The sequence below is a fragment of the Fundulus heteroclitus genome, chromosome 9, assembly GCF_011125445.2.
Source record: "Fundulus heteroclitus isolate FHET01 chromosome 9, MU-UCD_Fhet_4.1, whole genome shotgun sequence".
Classification (NCBI taxonomy): Eukaryota; Metazoa; Chordata; class Actinopteri; order Cyprinodontiformes; family Fundulidae; genus Fundulus; species Fundulus heteroclitus.
The window spans coordinates 672121-696535 of NC_046369.1; the positions used below are offsets into that span (position 1 = coordinate 672121).

Here is a 24415-nt window from a genome sequence, read left to right on the forward strand (position 1 = left end):
CTTCCTCTCCTGGCTCCCAACGTCCATCCCAAGGAAACATCCCTGATCCTCTGTGAAACTCCCGTTTTTCCAGTCCAATGTACTTATAAATCACATTTAAAAACAACAGATTGTCAACCAAAGAGCTGTATGTGTATTATATAGGGAGATTATTTAACTATTGAACTTTAAGAAAGAAGACTCGGAGAGAAACAGTTCCTTTGTCATTGTCAACAAGAATTCCCTTTATTACACCTTGGACGTACTAATGGGTACAAGCAGAGTATTCTAAATTCATGATCTTAAACAGGCCTTTTATGGCCCAGAGATGCGTGTGCGATGTAACAACAGTCTGTGTGTCTCCATTGGCGTGTATTGCAATCTACTGACATCCAGCCTCTTGGCAGGCTGGACCCACTTCTGGGTAATGTCTATCTAAAAGTTCAAAAACAGGCCTATTAATTCCGCTATTTGACATATCTCGGAACATTACATTTAAACAAAGTAACTGCCTCTTTCCAGATGTTTCCTCTCTTGCTGACAGTCAGGTCAGAATGACCTTAATGATGTTTATCAAACTTCTGCACATCCTCCCTTGGCACGTTAAAACGTGGCATATCTAAAAGACCTCTACATTGACTAAACATGTTATAAGAGAAAATATCTGACTCCACACGAATCAAGTCTAACTGTAATAATAACAAACATGTAAAAAATGTAATTTCTTACACAACCAATGGATAACATACTAATGTAATCAAGGTGTCTACACGAGAGAGAGAGAGAGAGAGAGAGAGAGAGAGAGAGAGAGAGAGAGAGAGAGAGAGAGAGAGAGATTTCACAATGACATAACAATTTTAATGTAGACAATGCAGGAGAAGTCACAGTGTATAGGTGAGTATTTTTTTAAAACTAAGAGTTTGGCAGCATTTGTAATGCTAGATGGAGATGCAATGATGCAAAATATGTAAATATGCAAATGTTGTGCAGAGTTTATGGGTTGTAGTTCAGCAGTTCGATAGCAGTTCAACAGTCTGATGGCAGCAGGGAAAAAGCTTTTGCAGAACCTGGTGGACCTGCAGCGGATGCTGCGGAACCTCTTCTCAGTAGGCAGCAGGGAGAACAATCCATGGAGGAGGTGTGAGGGGTCCCTGATGATGTTTAGAGCTCGGGACACGCAGCGCTGAGATGAATGTCTTTTATGGAGGGAAGAGGAGCCCCAATGATCCCTTCTGCTGTCCTCACCACTCTCCTCATGTTCTTCCACTCGAAAGCACTGCAGCCTCCACACCACACAGAGAGACAGCTGGTCAGAATGCTCTCTATGGTGCTTCTGTAGAAGGTCGTGAGGATGGGCAGGGGCAGGTGGGGTTTCCTCATCCTCCGCAGGAAGTACAGTCGCTTCTGTGCCCTCTTCACCAGTGACGTGGTGTTCACAGACCACGTGAGGTTGTCCGTGATGTGCACCCCCAGGAACTTGGTGCTGCTGACCACCTTCACAGCTGAGTTGTTGATGAGCAGTGGAGCGTGGTGAGGCTGGTTCTTCCTTAAGTAGACGATGATCTCCTTCGTCTTCTCCGCGTTCAGGATCAGGCTGTTTTCTCTGCACCAGCCCACCAGCTGCTCCACCTCCTCTCTGTAGTCCTGGTTGTTGTCGTCTCTGATCAGGCCCACCACCGTTGTGTTGTCAGCAAACTTCACGATGTGATTGGTGGTGAACCTGGGGACGCAGTCGTGAGTCATCAGGGTGAACAGCAGGGGGCTCAGGACGCAGCCCTGAGGGCAGCCCGTGCTGAGGGTGATGACATCAGAGGTGTTCTGTCCGACCCGGACCAACTGAGGTCTGTTGGTGGGGAAGTCTAACAGCCAGTTGCGAAGGGGTGTGCTGAAGCCCAGATGCTCCAGTTTTCCCACCAGGTGCAGTGGGATGATGGTGTTGAATGCTGAACTGAAGTCCAGGAACAGCATCCGCACGTGCTTGTTCTTCTCCTCCAGGTGTGCCAGGCTCAGATGAAGAGTAGAGGAGATGGCGTCCTCAGTGGAGCGGTTCCGTCGGTAGGCAAACTGGAACGGGTCGAGTGTTTGAGGGAGACTGGAGACGATGTGTTCCTTTACCAGCCTTTCAAAGCACTTCATCATGATGGGAGTCAGTGCAACAGGCCGGTAGTCATTGAAACAGGTGACTTGAGGTTTCTTCGGCACCGGAATGATGGAGGCAGACTCAAAGCATGCTGGCACTGTGGCTTGGTCCAGCAAGGTGTTGAAAATGTCTGTGAAGACATCAGCCAGCTGACCTGCACACTCCTTGAGCACCCGCCCAGGTATGTTGTCGGGAACTGGGGCTTTCTGCGGGTTGATTCTCCTCAAAGTCTTCCACACGTCGGCAGTGTCAAGGTGGAGGACCTCCACTTCCTGATGGGGAACAGCTTTCACTGCTGGAGTGCTGTTTAGTGCCTCAAACTTCCCAAAGAAGTTATTTAGTCCGTTAAGGAAGTCAGCATCAACTTCACCCACCGGGGAGAGAGCGTGTTGTATTCAGTGAACGCCCGTATGCCTTTCCACATGCTCCTGGTGTTGCTGGCAAAATGGAAAAGCTCCTGGATTTTCTGACTGTGGTTCTGCTTCGCTAGCCTGATGGCACGGTTCAGGTTGGTTCTCGCTGTCCTCAGAGCCTCCTTGTCACCAGAATTGAAGGCTGAGTTCCGAGCTTTTAGCGCTTGACGGACTTCCACAGTAATCCAGGGTCGTTGGTTTGCTCGGGTGATGATAGTGTTTGTGGTGCTGACGTCCTCAATGCATTTGTTGATGGAGGCTGACACAGTCATGGCGTACTCATCAATGTCAATCTTGTCCTCATAAGTTGCTGCAGCTTTGAACATGTCCCAGTCAGAGCATTCAAAACAGTCCTGGAGCGCCTCCATGGCGTACGGCGCACGTGACGTCACCGACTCAAGAGCAACGCCCCTTTTGCCGCTTAGGTAGGGCATACAGGTAGAGAACGCCCGTAGCAACCAGCTATTACACGCACAACAGAACCAGCGATATGACAGACTTTGCAGCCATTAAACTTTCGCAAGACGATGTCCCAGGCGCACGGATTACTGGCCGAACTGTCGAAGAACACACCAACCTTCAGCTCAAACGATGGCTTGAGTGTCGAGGGCTTAAAAAGACCGGAAAACGGGCCGAGTTGATCGAACGGTAACGGTTTCCTGCGTGGCGGTCATGGCGTCGTCGGCCGTTTTTTTGTTTGTAATCACCGTCCAGGGATCGGTATATGTTTAATGTTTGTCTTTTTTGAAGTGTTTTTGAGTAAGCTATCCTGGTAGCAGGGTATCATGTTAGCGCCTGCTACCATGATAGCCTATATGCTATCATGGTAGCAGGCACTTCATTATTAACATGTCGGCCACCAAAATACTCTTACCTGTTCACTACTTGATGTCGCTGGAATTGGGTCAGGATGTTCTTCGGTTGGGCCCTTTCCTCCGACAAAATGCTTGCTACATATGTAGGTGAATTTGGTAACTTTTTCCGGGTTGAACTGTTGTGTAGGCTGACCGCACCGGTGTACCCAGCGCACACATTTCTCCTTGGCAGTCTTGAAGAAAACATCCTTCATATGCAGCCGATCAGCGTACCTCGAGTCGCTGTTGCATGTTCCATAGTAACAATGTTTAAAAACCATGGTTTTAGATTTGGAAAAAGCAGTCGTTTACCGAGTAAAACCAAGGGTAACGCACGTCTCTTTTACAGCGACACAGCGGCGTACTATGCAAGCTTGCCCTACTGCGTACCATGTGATGTGACGTCATCGTGACGTTACGTTTCTAAAAATAGCTCGCTCGCGGTACGCCATTGCTCCCTGAGTCCAAACCCTCACCTGCCTCACTGTAGGTTTGGCTCTGATCAGCAGGAGCTTGTATGCAGGAATTAGCATCACAGAAAGATGGTCTGAAGAGCCCAGATGGGGGCGGGGGGCTGCCCTGAATGCGCCTATTATGTTTGTGTAGTGTTCTCTCCCCGAGTTGCAAAACATGTTGGTAGAAATGAGGGAGAACAGTTTTCATATTTGCCTGGTTAAAATCCCCAGCAATGATGAAAACCGTCTCTGTGTGTGCAGATTGCACCTCAGAGATTGTCCAATAGAGAACACCCATAGCGTCTTTTGTGTTTGCGCTGGGAGGCACGTAAACCTCTGTGATGAACTCTCTAGGCAGATAAAAAGGTCTGCAGCTAATAATCATCAGCTCGATGTCCGGAGAGCGAAAACTTGTGATTATTCAAGCATTTTTACACCAGGTGTTATTGATGTAAATGCAGAGTCCGCCTCCTTGGGTCTTACCGCTGAGCTCTTTGTTCCTGTCGACGCGGAAAGTAGCTAGCCCCTCCAGGCTAACGGCTTGGTCTGGAATTGTTGAGTTGAGCCATGTCTCGGTCAGAATCAGAACACAGCATTCTCTAAACTCCCTCTTTACAGAGCGCTCGAGTTGTAAATGGTCTTTTTTGTTGTCCAGTGAGCGGACGTTGGAAAGCCAGATGGAAGGGAGCGGCGATCTGAATGGGTTAGCCTTTAGCTTCGCAGCTAAGACTCCACGGCAGCCGCGCTTCTTCGGCCGGCTACACCACTTCTGCGTCGTTCTCCATCAGCATGAGCTGCTCGTCGAGGCCGCCCCTTCACAGGCCTCCGGGGCTGGTCTTCGTAGAACGCCGCAGCCACGTAAACTACAGCGTAGCAGTAGTTAAAAGTCCAAAAACACTACATGACCGTAACTCCAACAGGTGCTTGTGGTCAAGTACTGATCGGCTGGGTAGATGAGAGGTTTCTAGGGAGTTTGGCGTCATTTTTTGTTAAAAATGTCGAGAGTTGGTCGGAGCTGTATGCGCAGCCGCTGCCTCGGGGGCGCCACCGGAAACACAAGACAGATGTTAACAAACTCTTCAGAAGACACAACCCCCGGAAAGCTGCTGGACCAGATTCTGTCTCTCCATCCATCTTAAAGCACTGTGCTGATCTGCTGTCTCCAGTGTTCACAGACATTTTTAACACCTCACTGACGACATGCCACGTGCCAACCTGCTTCAAACCCTCCTCTATCATCCCTCATCCCAAGAAGCCAAGGACCACAGGACTTAATGACTTTAGACCTGACACTCTGACCTCTGTGGTTATGAAGTCCTTTGAGCACCATGTGCTTTCACACCTAAAAGAAATCGCAGTTCCCTTGCTGGACCCCCTACAGTTTGCCTACAGAGCCAACAGGTCTGCAGACGACGCTGTCAACCTGGCCCTTCACTACATCCTCCAGCACCTGGACTCTGCAGGAACCTACGCCAGGATCCTGCTAGTGGATTTCAGCTCTGCCTTCACCACAATTTATTATTATTTTATTATTCCTTTATTTAACCAGGAAAAGTCCCATTGAGATTAACAATCTCTTTTTCAAGGGAGTCCTGGCCAAGATAGCAGCAAAAGATTACATTACAATTTACATTACAGTTTACAACAACATCTATCTAAATTAGAATTTCATAAAACAGTTACAAACCATAGATCTCATTTCCAAACCTTTGAGCAATCGTTTAAAATGTCCAATCGGAATCAAATCCTTCAACTTCCAGTCTTTCTGAAGATTGTTCCATGCTGTGGGGGCAGAGTACTGAAAAGCTGTCTTTCCAGCTTCAGTGCGGATACTAGGTACAGACAGAATCATCCCAGCTCTGCTTCAGGAGAAGCTCTCCCAGCTGAATGTGCCTGACTCCACCTGCAGGTGGATCACAGACTTCCTGTCAGACAGGAAGCAGCACGTGAAGCTGGTAAAACATGACTCTGAGTCACAGTTCATCAGCATTGGTTCACCCCAGGGCTGTGTTCTTTCTCCTCTGCTTTTCTCCCTGTACACCAACAGCTGCACCTCCAGTCATCAGTCTGTCAAGCTCCTGAAGTTCGCAGACAAACGCAGACGGAGCTCAGCGCTGTAAAAACAGTGGAGATGGTTGTGGACTTCAGGAAGAACTCAGCCCCAGCTACCCCCATCGCCCTCTGTGACTCCACCATGGACACTGTGGAGTCTTTCCGCTTCCTGGGAACTATCATCTCTCAGTAACTAAAGTGGGAGCTGAACATCAACTCCCTCACCAAGAAAGCCCAGCAGAGGATGTACTTCCTGCGGCAGCTAAAGAAATTCAACCTGCCAAGGACAATGATGGTGCAGTTCTACTCCTCCATCATTGAGTCCATCCTCACCTCCTCCATCACCATCTGGTACGCTGGTGCCACCGCTAAGGACCAGAGCAGACTGCAGCGTGTCATCAGGTCTGCAGAGAAGGTGATTGGCTGCAATCTTCCATCTCTCCAGGACCTGTATGCTCCAGGACTCTGAGGCATGCAGGGAAGATTGTGGCTGATCCCTTCACCCCAGTCACAGACTATTTCAGTCACTTCCCTCTGGCAGGAGGCTGCGGTCCATCAGGACCGCAACCTCACGCCACAAGAACAGTTTTTTCCCATCCTCTACCGGCCTTATCAACAAAGCCAAGAGCTGCCTGTGACTCCGGACACTGCCTCTCTCTCCCGTTCAGGACTTACAAGCTTCTGTGTTACTTCTAACTTCTATCGCTGTGCAATAGAAAGCATCCTGACCAACTGTGCAACAGTGTGGTATGGGAGCTGTACTGTTGCAGAGCGCAAGGCACTGCAGCGGGTGGTGAAAGCCGCCCAGTACATCCCTAGAACTCCACTACCCACCATTGAGCACATCCAGAAGAAACGCTGCCTACATCGAGCTCGCAGCATCCTTAAGGACTCATCCCACCCAGCCCACAGACGGTTTTCTCTCCTGCCCTCCGGCAGGCATTTCAGGTGCCTCCGGACCAGAACCACCAGACTAAAGAACAGCTTTTTCCCCAGAGCTGTCTCTTTATTGAACTCTAACCCCCACTGATAGACTCTCCTCTCCCTCCTCACACCTACCTCCATTTTGTTATTGTGTTATTCACAAGACTGTAATGTTCACCTGCACTCCTGACAGTTACTATTGTAACAACTGTTAACATGTATCTTGCACTACTTACCTTGACTGAATATTGATTTGCACTGCTGACTGTCTATTCACAGTATCAATTGTTTACATATATAATTGCAATACCGTACTTTAACTGTAATATGCAATTACCTTCCACTGCACCTTAATTTAAATAGCTTCTGTCCCAACTTTATTTATTCATTTTATAGTAATAGCTACCTGTATATCATGCTCACAATTCTGCCTATAGTAATACATATATTGTACATCTATTCATAGCACATGTAAACGCTGTTATAATAACAGTCATCTGTATATTATGCTATTGTACATATCTGTAAAACTCTATTCATAGTAATATCCACCTGTATATTATATTCGGTACACATCCAGCTGTAAATTTAGTTCACAATACTAGTTATCTATATATTATACTCATAGGACAAATCTATCAGTAAAATTCCATTTATAATAGGATTCATCGCTATATTTATTCAGTAAAAACCCATGTCCTGTACTTATGGAACCATTGTTTATCCTGCACTTGCTGCTATTGCACTTCTGGTTAGACCTAAACTGCATTTTGTTGCCTTGTACCTGTACCTGTGTAATAACAATAAAGTTGAATCTAATCTAATCTAAAAGTTTACTGAGTGTATATAGCTTCTGTATATAAATTGATTTTATTTATTTATTTGTCTGCACCATAATAATAATAATAATAATAATAATTGAACTTTATTGATCTCACAATGGAGAAATTCACTTCTGCATCTTAACCCATCCCCTTGGGGAGCAGTGTGCTGCCACTGTGCGGCGCCTGGGGAACAAATGGGGGTTAAGGGTCTTGCTCAGGGACCCAGAATAGCAGCTTGTGGGAGTTGAACTCAGAACCTCTGGGACCGAAGCTCTGTGCTCTAACCACTAGGCCACCACATCCCCAAAGGTCTCTGCATTTAACCCATCCCCATTGGGGAACAGTGGGCTGCCACTGTGGGGCGCCCGGGGAGCAGTTGGTGGTTGAGGGCCTTGCTCAGGGACCCAGAGTGCAGGCAGTTGGAATCGAACCGGGCACTTGCATCCTTCTTCAGGGCGCGAGCGCACACTTCTAACCAGTCGGCCACCACTCCCACCAGAGGGGCTATTCCTTGACCCTGACCATCAACACAAAGTCAAATTCCTTGTAAGTGCAAACCTACTTGGCAATAAACTTGATTCTGATTATATGATTTTTAGCCACCTTAATTATTGTTTAACCACCTGTCATAGGCTTCAAATGATATGATGAATACAGTTGAATTATTGTACAACAAGCCGTTAAGGTTATGGATAAAAAAAAGCAAGACATTTCCAACACTGATGTATTAAATTATGTATATTATTGTTTTAAGTATGTTTTTATGAATTAGACTGACTTGTACAAATTTGCAGATTTATGCTTGATTTCCAAAGTAAGTCATAATTTAGCCCCAGCTTCTCTCTGAGTTCAACAGTCAGAGAAACAACAGTGACTAGAGGCTCAGGAAGAGGAGACTGTTATTCCTCTGAGGAAGAGCACCTTTAGTCAGTTGGCCTGGTCTGTGAGAGGTGCCAGGGAATGACACTCATTACCAGATGATACATTTGAAAAAATGGCTAGTAGATATAAACATCTGTCAACACTAAAACTACATCTGTTGTGCTGTATTTGTATATTTGTACTGTATTGTGGTGTATTGTATTGTCTTTATTTTCACAACAGCAGTGTTTTGTGGTCTTTGTGTCAGAATCTATCGAGTTCAACCTCATGTCGTTACTGTGTGTTGGTGTTGTGCTTTATATTCCTGTATTTTATTGCTTTTTTAATCATGGCCAGGGGACTAAAGATGAAAAACAATTACATTGTCCTCTTTTAAATAAATAAATCTAATTTAATCTAATCTACTCTGAAGGTAGCTCTAAAGCCACAGAAAATTAACTTTATCAGAAAGACCAAATATAAAAGGAAAAATTAATACCACAGTAAGCAATGCACAATTATTGATAATACGGCACATTCAGGTAAAAAAAGATGAAATATTCAAATTAAATAGTGGAAAAACACACCAGCATACAGAAATGCAATAAGCATGATAGTACAACAGCATCTCAGAGCAGCTAAGGCGTGTGAAAGAGTACCTTAGCATCTGAGAGACGGTAAATGATTCATGATCGGATCAGAACCAGTGTAACTATTATGCATTATTATTCAGAAACATGACAACCACCACGCTCTTAAAAATATGAATTATTAATACCCACAATTCTGATTGATTGATATCTTGTTTATAAAGCTGATTTAATTCTGCATTGGAACAAAATACAATAATTAAACCTAACGCAGCTTTTTAAGGCCTTCAGCTGGTGAGATGGGATTTTTCCAGTAACTGCTGACTCAGGCTTCTAATTTTAGGCCTGAGAAATTTGTGGTTTTAATATTTAATTAATTTCTCAGCATGCATCCTGACCTTGACATCTGCATGATTTCAGTCTGATGTGTCCTTCATGTATTATTCTGTTCCAGCTGCTGGAGGACAACATTGTCACTTTTGTGAAGAACGAGCTGAAGAAGATCCAGAAGGTTCTGAGTCCAGATGACCCAGACTGCTCAGAGAGTCAGAGAGATGATGAAGAGGTGTTGGAAGGTGAGGATGAAGAGCAGAGGAGGAGGAGCAGAGAGGCACTGATGAAGATCACTGTGAACTTCCTGAGGAGGATGAAACAGAAGGAGCTGGCTGACCGTCTGCAGAGCAGTAAGAGGATTTCTACAAAGATTTAACCTGATGGATAAATCACACATTTACTGATGTCTGAAGAGATGGAATCACATTTATTAACATCATCGTCAGAAGATCATGTTGTTTCCTTCCTGATTTCACTTTTTTGTGTTAATTTAGAGCAACTTCCTGCAGTTCAACATAAACTTAAATCTAGTCTGAGGAAGAAGTTCCAGTGTGTGTTTGAGGGGATTGCTAAAGCAGGAAGTCCAACCCTTCTGAACCAGATCTACACAGAGCTCTACATCACAGAGGGAGGGACTGGAGAGGTCAATGATGAACATGAGGTCAGACAGATTGAAACAGCATCCTGGAAACCAGACAGACCAGAAACAACCATCAGACAAGAAGACATCTTTAAAGTCCCACCTGGAAGAGATCAACCAATCAGAACAGTGATGACAAAGGGAGTGGCTGGCATTGGGAAAACAGTCTTAACCCAGAAGTTCACTCTGGACTGGGCTGAGGACAAAGCCCACCAGAACATCCACTTCATATTTCCATTCACCTTCAGAGAGCTGAATGTGCTGAAAGAGAAAAAGTTCAGCTTGGTGGACCTTGTTCATCACTTCTTTACTGAAACCAAAGAAATCTGCAGCTTTGAACACTTCCAGGTTCTGTTCATCTTTGATGGTCTGGATGAGAGTCGACTTCCTCTGGACTTCCAGAACCAGGAGATCCTGACTGATGCTACAGAGTCCACCTCAGTGGATGTTCTGCTGACAAACCTCATCAGGGGGAAACTGCTTCCCTCTGCTCACCTCTGGATAACCACACGACCTGCAGCAGCCAATCAGATCCCTCCTAAGTGTGTTGGCATGGTGACAGAGGTCAGAGGGTTCACTGACCCACAGAAGGAGGAGTACTTCAGGAAGAGATTCAGAGATAAGGAGCAGGCCAGGAGGATCATCTCCCACATGAAGACATCAAGAAGCCTCCATATCATGTGCCACATCCCAGTCTTCTGCTGGATCACTGCTACGGTTCTGGAGGACGTGTTGGAGACCAGAGAGGGAGGAGAGCTGCCCAGCACCCTGACTGAGATGTACATCTACTTCCTGGTGGTTCAGACCAAAGTGAAGAAGGTCAAGTATGATGGAGGAGCTGAAACAGATCCACACTGGAGTCCAAAGAGCAAGAAGACGATTAAGTCTCTGGGAACACTGGCTTTTGATCAGCTGCAGAAAGGAAACCTGATCTTCTATGAATCAGACCTGACAGAGTGTGGCATCGATATCAGAGCAGCCTCAGTGTACTCAGGAGTGTTCACACAGATCTTTAAAGAGGAGAGAGGGCTGTACCAGGACAAGGTGTTCTGCTTCATCCATCTGAGTGTTCAAGAGTTTCTGGCTGCTTTTCATGTTCATCTGACCTTCATCACCTCTGGTGTCAACTTGATGGAAAAAAAACAAACATCTATGTGGTCTTTATTATTTAAGAAACCTGAACTAAAGTCTCTTCATCAGACAGCCGTTGATCAGGCCTTACAGAGTCCAAATGGACATCTGGACTTGTTCCTCCGGTTCCTCCTGGGACTTTCACTGCAGACCAATCAGAGACTCCTACATGGTCTGCCAACACAGACAGGAAGTAGCTCACAGACCAATCAGGAAACAGCACAGTACATCAAGGAGAAGATCAGTGAGAATGTGTCTGCAGAGAAAAGCATCAATCTGTTCCACTGTCTGAATGAACTGAAGGATCGTTCTCTAGTGGAGGAGATCCAACAGTCTCTGAGTTCAGGACGTCTCTCCACAGATGAACTGTCTCCTGCTCAGTGGTCAGCTCTGGGTTTCATCTTAGTGTCATCAGCAGAAGATCTGGATGTGTTAGACCTGAAGAAATACTCTGCTTCAGAGGAGGTTCTCCTGAGGCTGCTGCCAGTGGTTAAAGCCTCCAACAAAGCTCTGTAAGGACACAGATTGTTGCTGCTTTTATTTCTGATAGTGAGTAATCTGCTAATGAGGTAAATATTGATTCACGTTGCTTAAGCCTATTTCTAATGAACCAGTTCACAATACAGGGAAACATAAAGATGTTTACAATCAGAAAGATTCATCAATCTTTTGTTGTGCAATTACACACTGTCTTAAAGTTATAAATAACTCTCTGTCTGTTAGGTATTGTCCAGTGATTATCAGCTCTAGAGCAGATATCAGGACAATAGTTGAATGGGATGATTCGAGCACTGCCGTTTTTTTAACAGCAACTTCTCCACACATATAGAATAAGGAGTTCAAGAATTTATTAACAGAAATAACATCTAGAGAAAATCACTATATAATGCTGTTTATCTGAATTAAGACTATATTTCAATCAACAAATGCTCTCTACGAGGTTAGTGATACTTAACTAAAACTACAAAGCAAAATTAAGAATAAAACGAAGCTAAGAAACTATGTACTTTGAATAAACTATGAATAAATAAAATGGTTGATGATCATCAGCATCATCATCAGAATAATTCAGTGAATTCTGGTTTACTGCATATCTGAGTTAAAGAACCAAATTTCCGTCCGTCCGTCCGTCCGTCCGTCCGTCTTCTTCCGCTTATCCGGGGTCGGGTCGCGGGGGTAGCAGCTTCAGTAGGGAGGCCCAGAAGTCCCTCTCCCCAGCCACTCGGGCCAGCTCCTCAGGAGGAATCCCAAGGCGTTCCCAGGCCAGCCGGGAGACATAGTCCCTCCACCGTGTCCTGGGTCTTCCCCTGGGCCTCCTCCCGGTGGGACGTGCCCGGAGGGAGTGACCAGACAAAGCGCAGCCCAAAATGCCCCTTATGATGAGTGAAATTCTTGGATCTCGTGTTCCCTCGCCCGGACGCGGGTCACCGGGGTCCCACTCTGGAGCCAGGCCTGGAGGTGGGGCACGTTGGCAAGCGTCTGGTGGCCGGGCTTTTGCCCATGGAGCCCGGCCGGGCTCAGCCCGAAGAGGTGAAATGGGTCCCCCTTCCGATGGGCTCACCACCTGTCGGAGGGGCCAAAGGGGTCGGGTGCATTGTGCAACGGGTAGCAGTAGAGGGCGGGGACCTTGGCGTTCCGATCCTCGGCTGCAGAAGCTGGCTCTTGGGAGAACCAAATTTCAAGAATGTGAAATGAGGTTAAATTAGTTTAACTAATTCAGAACAAAATTTGGTATCTGTTTAACCCATTCACAATGCAAATCCTAAGTTACAACATTATTTGATAAAATAGAGCAGATATCAGGACAATAGTGATTATACCTCTGGGAGGCTAGGGGTCGCTGTAGCGATTGGTTGCTAAAATCGGCTAATCCTAATGTTAAACTTCAATTCAATTCAATTTTATTTATATAGCGCCAAATCATGAAACATGTCATCTCAAGGCACTTTACAAAATCAAGTTCAATCATATTATGCAGATTGGGTCAGATTATACAGATTGGTCAAAATGTCCTATATAAGGAAACCAGTTGATTGCAGTTGACTACATGTGCTTTGTGGATCTGGAGAAGGCATTCGACCGTGTCCCCCGGGGGATCCTGTGGGGGGTACTCCGGGAGTAAGGAGTACCGGACCCTTTAATAAGGGCTGTCAGGTCTCTGTACGACCGGTGTCAGAGTCTGGTCCGCATTGCCGGCAGTAAGTCGGACTCGTTTCCGGTGAGAGTTGGACTCCGCCAAGGTTGCCCTTTGTCACCGATTCTGTTCATAACTTTTATGGACAGAATTTCTAGGCGCAGCCAAGGTGTTGAGGGGATCCGTTTTGGTGGCCTTAGGATTGCGTCTCTGCTATTCGCTGATGACGTGGTCCTATTGGCTTCATCAGGGCGTGATCTACAGCTCTCACTGGAGCGGTTCGCAGCCGAGTGCGAAGCGGCCAGGATGAAAATCAGTGCCTCCAAATCCGAGACCATGGTCTTGAACCGGAAAAGGGTAGAGTGCCTTCTCCGGGTTGGGGAGAATGTGCTGCCCCTAGTGGAGGAGTTCAAGTATCTTGGGGTCTTGTTCACGAATGAGGGGAAGATGGAGCGGGAGATCGACAGGCGGATTGGTGCAGCGTCTGCTGTGAAGCGGGCGCTGTACCGATCCGTTGTGGTGAAGAGAGAGCTGAGCCAAAAGGCGAAGCTCTCGATTTACCGGTCGATCTACGTTCCTACCCTCATCTATGGTCACGAGCTTTGGGTCGTGACCGAAAGAACGAGATCCCGGATACAAGCGGCTGAAATGAGTTTTCTCCGTAGTGTGTCTGGGCTCTCCCTTAGAGATAGGGTGAGGAGCTCATTCATCCGGGGAGGACTCAGAGTAGAGCCGCTGCTCCTTCACCTCGAGAGGAGCCAGTTGAGGTGGCTCGGGCATCTGGTCAGGATGCCTCCTGGACGCCTCCCTGGTAAGGTGTTCCGGGCACGTCCCACCGGGAGGAGGCCCAGGGGAAGACCCAGGACACGCTGGAGGGACTATGTCTCCCGGCTGGCCTGGGAACGCCTTGGGATTCCTCCTGAGGAGCTGGCCCAAGTGGCCGGGGAGAGGGACGTCTGGGCCTCCCTACTGAAGCGGCTACCCCCGCGACCCGACCCCGGATAAGCGGAAGAAGACGGACGGACGGACAGTTGATTGCATCAAAGTCCCGACAAGCAGCATTCACTCCTGGGGAACTGTAGAGCCACAGGGAGAGTCGTCTGCATTGTACATGGCTTTGCTGCAATCCCTCATACTGAGCAAGCATGAAGCGACAGTGGGAAGAAAAACTCCCCATTAACGGGAAGGAAAACCTCCGGCAGAACCGGGCTCAGTATGAACGGTCATCTGCCTCGACCGACTGGGGTTACAGAAGACAGAGCAGAGACACAACAAGACAGACAAAAAAGCACAGAAGCACACATTGATCTAGTAATCTGTACTACATTAGATGGTAGTCGCGGGTGAGCCGTCTTCTCTGGATGATGTCACAGCTAACAGAATGCCAGACCAGGTGTACCTACTATGAAGAAAAAGAGAGAGAGCAAAAAGTTAAAAGCTGAAATGACGATAGTCATTTCAATGTAATACAATGCAAAACTGGAGAACAGTAGACTGAAGAACAGTAGAAATCAGTAGAGTGAGAAAATTAGACCCTGATGTCCTCCAGCAGCCTAGGCCTATCACAGCACAACTATAGAGATAGCTCAGGGTAACATGAGCCACTCTAACTATAAGCTTTGTCAAAAAGGAAAGTTTTAAGATTAGTCTTAAAAATAGATAGGGTGTCTGCCTCACGGACCAAAACTGGGAGTTGGTTCCACAGGAGAGGAGCCTGATAGCTAAAGGATCTGCCTCCCATTCTACTTTTAGAGACTCTAGGAACCACCAGCAGACCTGCAGTCTGAGAGCGAAGTGCTCTGTTAGGAACATACGGGGTAATCAGAGCTCTGATATATGATGGAGCTTGATTATTAAGGGCTTTATACGTTAGAAGGAGAATTTTAAATTCTATCCTTGATTTAACAGGAAGCCAATAAAGGGAAGCTAAAATTGGAGAAATATGATCCCTCTTGTTGATTTTCATCAGAACTCTTGCTGCAGCATTTTGGATCAGCTGAAGACTTCGAACTGCATTTTGTGGACTTCCTGATAGTAAAGAATTACAATAGTCCAGCCTTGAAGTAACAAATGCATGGACCAGTTTTTCAGCATCACCTCTGGACAGAATGTATCTAATTTTGGCGATATTCCTGAGGTGAAAAAAGGAAACTCTGGAAACCTGTTTAATATAGGATTTAAATGACATGTCTTGGTCGAAAACAACACCAAGATTTTTAAATTTATTACCAGAGGCCAAGTTAATGCCATCCAGATAAAGTGATTGATTAAGAACTTTATTTTTTGAAGACTCTGGCCCAAAGACTACAACTTCTGTCTTGTCAGAATTTAAATGCAGGAAATTTTATGTCATCCAGCTTTTGATGTCATCAAGACATGACTGCAGTCGAAGTAACTGATTGGATTCATCAGGATTTATGGATAAATATAGCTGAGTGTCATCAGCATAACAGTGGAAATTAATCCCATGCTGTCTGATAATTATGCCAATTGGAAGCATATATATAGTAAATAGAATTGGTCCAAGGACTGAACCCTGTGGTACTCCACAGGTGACCCTAGAGTTTGAAGAAGATTTATTATTAACATGAACAAACTGGAATCTGTCCGACAGATAAGATTTAAACCAGCCTAATGCTTTTCCCTTAATCCCTACAGTATGCTCAAGTCTTTGTAGGAGAATATTGTGATCAACTGTATCAAATGCAGCACTGAGATCTAACAGGACAAGTATAGACACAAGTCCATTATCTGAGGCCATGAGAATATCATTGGTGACCTTCATCAGAGCTGTTTCAGTGCTATGATGAGCTCTAAAGCCTGACTGAAACTCCTCAAGTAGGTCATTACTTTGTAAATGTTCACATAGGTGATTAGCAACTACTTTCTCAAGAATTTTAGATAAGAAAAGAAGATTAGATATAGGTCTGTAATTTACTAACTCATCTTGATCAAGAGATGGTTTCTTAAGTAAAGGTTTAATAACAGCTACTTTAAGAGCCTGTGGTACATATTCATTTACCAAGGATAGATTAATAATGTCTAAAATAGGACCACTGATCAAAGGGAATACCTCCGTAAACAACTTGGTTGGGATTGGGTCTAACATACAGGTAGAAGGTTTAGATGAAGCCAAAATTTTAGATAGCTCAGAAAGCTCTACTGCTTTTAAACAGTTCAGACACTGCGCAGGTTCTAAGGATTCCTCCAATGCTGCCTCACTTACTGAGGACGAGGTAATCATGTTTGGGAGGATGCCAATTATTTTATTTTTAATGGAATCAATTTTATTTATGAAGAATCCCATAAAATCATTACTGCTAAGAGCTAAGGGAATGGATGGATCAACAGAGCTGTGGCTCTGGGTAAGTTTGGCAACTGTATTGAAGAGAAATCTAGGATTATTCTTATTCTCCTCAATTAATGATGAAAAATATGCTGCTCTAACTCTGCGAAGGGTCTTGTTATACAACAATAGACTGTCCCTCCAGATTAGGTAGGATTCCTCTTGGTGTGTAGAGTGCCATTTTCTCTCCAATTTCCTAACATTGTGCTTCAAGGAACGCAGCTCTGAATTAAACCAAAGAGCCAGCTTCCTGTGAATAATCACCTTCTTTTTCAAGGGAGCTACATTGTCTAATGCTTCCTGGTCTGGACCCTGGGTTGTCAGCATTTAGGAGAACTAATAAATCCGGCCAGATTTCTAGAAAGAAGAGCAGCACCATCCAAAGTAGGATGGATGCCGTCTCTCCGGATCAGACCAGGTTTTCCCCAGAAAGTTCTCCAGTTATCAATGTAGCCCACATCGTTTTCAGGACACCACCTAGACAACCAGCGGTTGAATGATGACATGCGGCTAAACATGTCATCACTGGTCAGATCAGGCAGGGGACCAGAGAAAATATATAGCGTCCGACATTGTTTTAGCAAACTCACACACCGAGGCAACACCAACTTTAGTGACCTCCGATCGGCGTGACCGGGTGTCATTACCGCCAGCGTGAATAACAATCTTACTGTATTTACGCTTATCCTTAGCCAGCAGTTTTAGGGAAGATTCTATGTCGCCCGTTCTGGCCCCTGGCAGGCATTTAACTATGGTCCCTGGTGTCTCTAGTGCCACGTTTCTGACTATTGAGCTCCCAATAATCAGGGTCGGCTTCTTAGCGGGTGTGTCGCTGAGTGGGGAAAATTTGTTAGAAACGCAGACGGGTTGGTGGTGAACTGGGGGCTGAAATCTAGAGCTATGCTTCCTACGAACTGTCACCCAGCCAGCCTGCTTACCCGGCTGCTCGGGTGCTTCTGGAGGACCACTAAGTGAACTAACGCTAGGTCTATGTGGCTCCGCGCTAGCAGAGGGGCGGCTATCAGCTGGTCTTTCCATAGCACGGAGCCGGGACTCTAATTCTGACACCCTCGCCTCCAAAGCTACAAAAACACTACATTTACTACAAGTACCATTATCACTAAAGGAGGCAGAGGAATAGCTAAACATCTGACACAGAGAGCAGGAGATAAGGGGAGACTTAGTCAGAGACGGAGAAGCTGAGGTAATAGTAGGGGAGGAAGCCATTGTGGAGCTAAAGCTAGGCTAGCGCCCTTCTACCACGCCAAGAGAGCAAACCGTGAAACACAAGGAGTTCCCAAGCGTGATGTGCAGCAACAGAAAATGTTTTAAAAGTGCTTATGTGTTAGAAACAGATGTTACAGCAAAGAGATTAAAGATAAAAGCGAGAGAATCTGGAGCAACAAACCGTTGATCACGCAGTGAAAACAGGAAGTGATACGCCTTACTGCAAACAGCGAACAACGAAACACTAATAACTTAACTTTCCCTGTTTGCTTCTCTGCCAAACCTGTTTGTGCCTCAGTGTGAGTTTGGTTCACTTTAGCATTCAAGGGAGAGCAGTGGTCCAGGAAAACGTTAGTTATTACAGCAGCGGGTTAGAGGCTATGAGCTAGCCGAAACGTGGTCGAGGTAGGCTGGTCCGAGGTCCTGCATGCAGTCTCTGATTCGGTAACAGTGGGTTATTTCAGCTCAGCTCTTATCTCTGTTTGGCCTGGTGAGGATAGGAGACTGCTTCGTGCCGTCTCGCCTCAGCCTTCCTGCATCAGCTCAAAAAAATAAACAAAGCTCTTTTGGTATTCTTTACTTCAGCGGCTGGTTGCGCAGAAGTGAGACTGCAAACTTAGCTTCGATCTAGTCAGCAAATATCCAAACTCAGTTGGGTCTTGAATCTCCCCCTTTTGTCACTCCATTGAAGCGCCGGGAAATGAGTTTCACAGAAGGCACCTGTTACTCAGCTTGTGAGCCTTTTTGAGGCTGGCTGGTCCCTAAAGCCGGGCTTACACTGTATGAGTTTTTGCCCCTTTTGGGCCGATTCTTCAGTCGTGCGAGCATTTTTTGAATTGGGTCGAATTTCAGCTTGATCGTACAGGGAGGAGGAGAGGCGACTGGTTTCTCACTACTACCTCCCGATCAGGAATCGGACGGTTGGTTAAAAATCAAACATGTTTAAAATTCAGTCGGCAGCCGGCAGGTTGTCTTGTTTTCATGAGCGCATCCTGCTGTTCAAGTAGAGCTACGAGGGGGCGCCCTCCCCTCCTCGCCAGGGGAGGGAGGGGAGCGGGCGTCCCCGAAGCGACCTCCGCCCGGCTTGGTCCCCGGACCCGCGGGGCCCGGACGTCGGCTTGCGGGGGGGGTTGGGGAGGACGAGCGTTCCGGTCCGCGCGGCGTGCTGGCTGTCTGTTTCCGTACGCCTCCGCTCGCGGTGGGGGTGCGGGCCTGGCGGTCTGCTGTGCCGCGCGGCCGCCGGGGCGTCTCGTCTTTTCTCTCTCCTCTCCATTGCCCCCGACACCCGGTGCCTCCCGTGGGCCTCGCCTGAGCCGGGCTCGACCCCCTGGTCTGGGTCCCTGCCACCCACTGTCACTCGCCTGGCGTCGTCCCACCGCCTCTGCGGGAGGCCCTGGCCGTCCTCCATGGGCCGGCGGGTACCCAACTCTCCCCCCTCTTCCGGAGGGGGCACGACGTACAGTGTGAGCACTCCGGTCACGTCCGAGCATCGTGCCGTACAGTGTGAGAACACAGATCGTGAGCGGTGATCTTTTAAACTCCGCGGTTCCATCGCACAGTTTGAGATGTATATAAGTACCACGACTGAAAAACTCGTACAGTGTATGCCTGGCTTAAGCCACCCTCTCCTTCAGAGTCCAAGGCAAAAAGTGTAAATCCCCCCAGGCAGGAGTGACGGGACTGAGTGTGATTGTCTATGGGAGCAAAGCTTTATAGCAACATTAGCTAAGATTCCTGTGACGTTGTATCATTTTATCAGATTTACCAAGTGGTTGGGTAGCTTTAACCTGCTCATTACATAGCCTCGTGTTCTGAAAGCAGCCCAGTTTACCGCAGGTTCTGCTGCCACTGAGAGACCTGATGTCACCACCACCATCATCATCAGCCATGGCAGCTGTTGACGGCCCTGCTACAAACATTTGTTATTTTTGCACAATTGGCAGCAAGTGCTTGAAAAGCAAGTTGTTACTTTTATTTACACAGTTTCTCTGTGCCTCCTCGCTTTTCTCCAGCTCAGCAACCTAAATTGCACGTAAAGCTAGTTTATTTATAATGAACCAGTTCACAATAAAAGGAAACATAAAGGTGTGCAAAGTCAGACAGATCCATCAATCTTTTCAAGGAGAACATTGGTGACTGTAACAATATTTTTGATATATTGTTTAATACCACATTTTCTCCCTGTTTTCTCAGACTGGGTGTCTGTAACCTCTCAGAGAGAAGCTGTGAAGCTCTGTCCTCAGTTCTCAGCTCCCAGTCCTCCAGTCTCAGAGAACTGGACCTGAGTAACAACAACCTGCAGGATTCAGGAGTGAAGCTTCTCTCTGCTGGACTGGAGAGTCCAAACTGCAAACTGGAAACTCTCAGGTACAAAGTTCTCCATCCTGTTGAGACCATATTTCTGTTCATTACCTAGTAAAACATGATGGAAATGTTCGTTCAAAAACATATTTGTAAACTTTTATGGTCTTACCTTTACCCCCAATGGATACAACCCAGGCCCAACCTCACCATATGAGAGTGGTTCTCAAATGTTTTATTTTGCACCACCTTTAAAGAATGAACAACCCCACCCCTCCTCCTCCATCCCAACAGAATAGGTCAAAAATTTAACTTTCATTTTTTTCTGTTTTGAAGCATTAATGTCTTTGTACTGAAGATTACCCAAAATCCCTTTTAAAATTTGAATACATTATATTACAATGGTTTCGCACAGGTAAACATTTTTAACATTCTTGTACTTTTTTACTGGATAATATTAACAATATAAATGTTTTTTAGACCTAATCATACCTACAGTAAAAACAGAGGATCAAACAAAATGTTAACCGCCTGCAGACACAGCTCCTTCTGTGCTCAAGGGTCTTGCTCAGGGACCCAGAGTGATAGTTTTTTAACCACCAACCTTTGGGGCCTCTCCAAGACACCAATGCCAGCCTCTGTAACCACTAAGCCACCACTGCCATGTGTTTATTAACATTATTCATGTACAGACAACCATATGTCAGCTCAGTGCAGAAAAGTTGTTGCTGAGGATTGCTACCGCCTGGGCCCCCACCAATAAGGGGACCTGCTGGTCACCCCGCCACTTAACACAACTCCTGCATTATTTATGCATGTTTGAAATAAAATAATTGAGATTTACTGTCAAAAAAGTAACAGCTGCAGGAGAGATCAGAACAGAGAAAGATGAAGCAGAGCTGAAACCTGAAAAAGCGAGAGATAAGTCCTGGATCTCATGAAAGAAGAGATTTAGATGTATGTTAAAAAGATGGACTAAGTCCCAAAATAACACTTAAATTACGTATAAATAATCAGAATAGTTTTTATTGTATTCCATTCAGTCACTACCTGCTTCACCATAGCCTGACAATGAGTCAAAAGAAAAAGAAGACAGCAAAGATTATAGGCCCGTTTACACTACACTTTTTTAACTGAGCTGAGACCAGACCGAGCTCGGTAACCGAGATAACTCTTGTGTGTAAATGGTCAGCAGACTGAACTGGACCGCGCTAAACATAACCGGAACGCGCTAAATGCAGACCAGTTCCTGAGCTGGTCTAGGACTGTTTTTTTTAATCCCGGTTATCTGATAAAGAGCGCATGAGCAGACCGCGTCATCCCCTTACAGTCAGCTGACTGTCCGCGGGTTTTCCGGTGTGTCTGGCTGCACGTCCCGATTCACAATCCATTCAGACAAATTTCAGACATTCATAATAATACTAGCTTTCGTACCGTGCCACACGGTTTCCAGTGATGATTATGCTTAGCAGCATGATAAACCTCAGCGTCTGTCGTTGTTTCCTGCGTCTGTAAATCCTTATTAGACATTTGCTTTTCTCATCCACTTCCCAAAAGCCAACTCTCTCAAGTAAATTCACCAATGGTTGCCTTCTTCGCCTGACTCTTTATTCATATCACAATATCAAGCATAACATCCTGAATTTTACGGGCGCCGCCGTCTTGTTTTGCTGCTTCCGCCTTCAATCCCAGAGGAAGCAGCAATCCCTGCGGTAGTACCGCAGATCGCCACTAGGAGGCGAGGAAACCAAGGAACCGAGATAAGCTTGGTGTGTAAACGGTTGGCTCGGCTTGGTTAACTGATCCAAGCTCGGACTGGTCTCGGCTCGGCTCGGTTAAAAAAGTGTAGTGTAAACGGGCCTTATTTGTGCACAGGCAACACCACAACTGCTCAATTACACCCACAACCAGGACCCAGTGTTTTTGAAGGTGAAGTTGCTTTTTTTCTGACCTCAGATGGGAGATGTCCCAAAAGCATTCTGCTGATTCTGCAAGTGTGGAATATTTGCTTACCATAGGCTGCTAAAGCCACTGATCCAAACCACTGCTTAATTCTTTATCTCAGCTTCAATTCTTGTCTCCATCAATGAGATTAAAGATTTCTAAACACCAGAACAGTGGTTTATCTGTGGTATTTTAGGTCCAGTTTTAAGTTCGCTTAAAGCTAGAACCTTCTGCAAAGCTTGTGTCAGTTTGCAGAATTTCCATCCAAGTGAAGCCCCAGTAAGGATTCATCTGTTTAAATGTGTCAGATGTTACTTTTTGTTACCTACAGAACAAAATACGATTTGATTCATATATTATATTCATTAAACCCAGCTGAGAAGCAGTTTCTTGAGCACTACTTTCTCATGTTAACATCATTTGTTATATTGTGTGTCTGCAGTTTGTCAGGCTGTCTGGTCTCAGAGGAAGGCTGTGCTTCTCTGGCCTCGGCTCTGAGCTCCAACCCCTCCCATCTGAAAGAATTGGACCTGAGCTACAATCATCCAGGAGACTCAGGAATGAAGCTGCTGTCGGCTGGACTGAAGGATCCACATTGCAGACTGGAAGGTCTCAGGTATGGAGGAATAAAGGTATAGAGATACTTTATGACAAAGTTTGATCAGACTGATTTATGACCGCAGATCATAAATCAAAGGCTCGTTGATTTAACCACCCCCATCCCTCTCCGACCCCTCTTATCACGTCCAATCAGAATAATTGTATAGTTTATTTAAATAAGGCTAACGTATCATTAGGAATAGTTTAATGCAGTGTCCCAAAGTGGGAAGATTCAAGATGATGATGATGATACAAATCCTGGCAGGCTCAGCATGATGGTCTGTTTCCCCCTGAAATAGTGGAAAGCTGAGGGCTGTCTTTGTACAAGATTGGAGCAGAAAGACCTAAAAATACAAAGATCACTAATCATTATCTTAAGGATATGTAAAATTAAAATAGGTGCTATAGACGAGTGATGTTCTGAAGGCAAGACTGTGGTGCAGTCTCCAGGCTCTAAATAAAGGCTTACTAGGTTTACTAGACAGCATGTGGCTGTAATGATTTGTGTATTCTACTAATATGAGAGGTTGTGATTACATCGGATTATAATTTGTGTTTTTATTTGTTTATTATTGTTTGTAGAAGCACACACATTTAAATGCACACACATTTAACCAGAGCCCACCCTGCCATCACCACCATAGGGAGCCGGACATTAAATTTAGAGATCATCATTACAAGTGGAGTAGAGGATCCAGATTCTGGCAGGGTAAAAATTAAAAAGAAACCTCATTTTAGAGCAGATACTGAGGTGGAAATGATGGTGATGGTAAGAGGACTTTCAGCCTGCAGGACTCTGAGCTCCAAAGACAAATGTCAGAATAACATCAGAAAGATGCAAAAAGATGCTCAGCACTAATTAAATGGGTTCCAGTGCTTTAAAATCAGTAAAACTTCTAACATATATTATTAAAAAAGTCTACAAAGAATTTTCAACATACCATTCTAATAAAATGTAAATTAAAAAGATTTTTATCTTCTTATACATCGTTATATTTTGAAAGCTACCTGCCTCATTTCCTTTCTACTTCTAGATCTGCAAGTTAAGAATAATTTTGGCTGTAACATTTTTCTGTTTTATTTTATCACATTTTCTGAGCAATATCTGGAGCTGCTGAGATTTGGATTCCCTTCTTTCCCTTTGACTTCAGACTAGATGATCCGGGTATGGTGCTGAAACCAGCAGCTCAGAGTTCATGTGTGATTATGGAGAAAATGTCACATCATTCATGGTGACTTTTCCTCCAAGATTGCAGGAGGTTGATGTGATGAGAGGTGAAAACATGTTAAATGTGTTCTAAAAAGCACAGATGGTTAAAATGTGTAAGAAAAAAAATAACTGTACAATTAGTTTTCTGAATAAGTGGAGATGTTTCAGTGACAGGAGGGAAGAAACAGGAGGAGGATGTTCAACATTTAGAAAAGATAATCTAACATGCAGAGAAATAAGTAGAGGAACTGATCCGGAATATGTAGTAATCGAGAGAATAATAAATGAGGGTAAATTAACTATAGTTAACTATTATAATTTCTGTGAAACGTAAGATCTGAACCAGTTAATGCAGATTTAGTGTACGCAATCACTATTCATTCTTTGCACTGTTCTTCCACAAGTCACTATCACTTTATTTGGATCTATAGTTATACATACATAAATATATACATGT

The 24415-nt window shown here is 45.4% G+C and overlaps 1 protein-coding gene across 1 annotated transcript in view; it reads left to right on the forward strand.

Annotated features, from left to right (window-relative positions):
* Positions 1 to 24415, forward strand: part of LOC118564088 (NLR family CARD domain-containing protein 3-like) — a 66551-nt gene that overhangs the window by 5500 nt on the left and 36636 nt on the right. The window contains exons 4-7 of the mRNA XM_036140759.1: positions 9547 to 9775; positions 9920 to 11708; positions 20097 to 20270; positions 22591 to 22764. Of these exons, the coding sequence (XP_035996652.1) occupies positions 9547 to 9775; positions 9920 to 11708; positions 20097 to 20270; positions 22591 to 22764 (2366 nt within the window). The remainder of the gene's footprint in view (positions 1 to 9546; positions 9776 to 9919; positions 11709 to 20096; positions 20271 to 22590; positions 22765 to 24415) is intronic.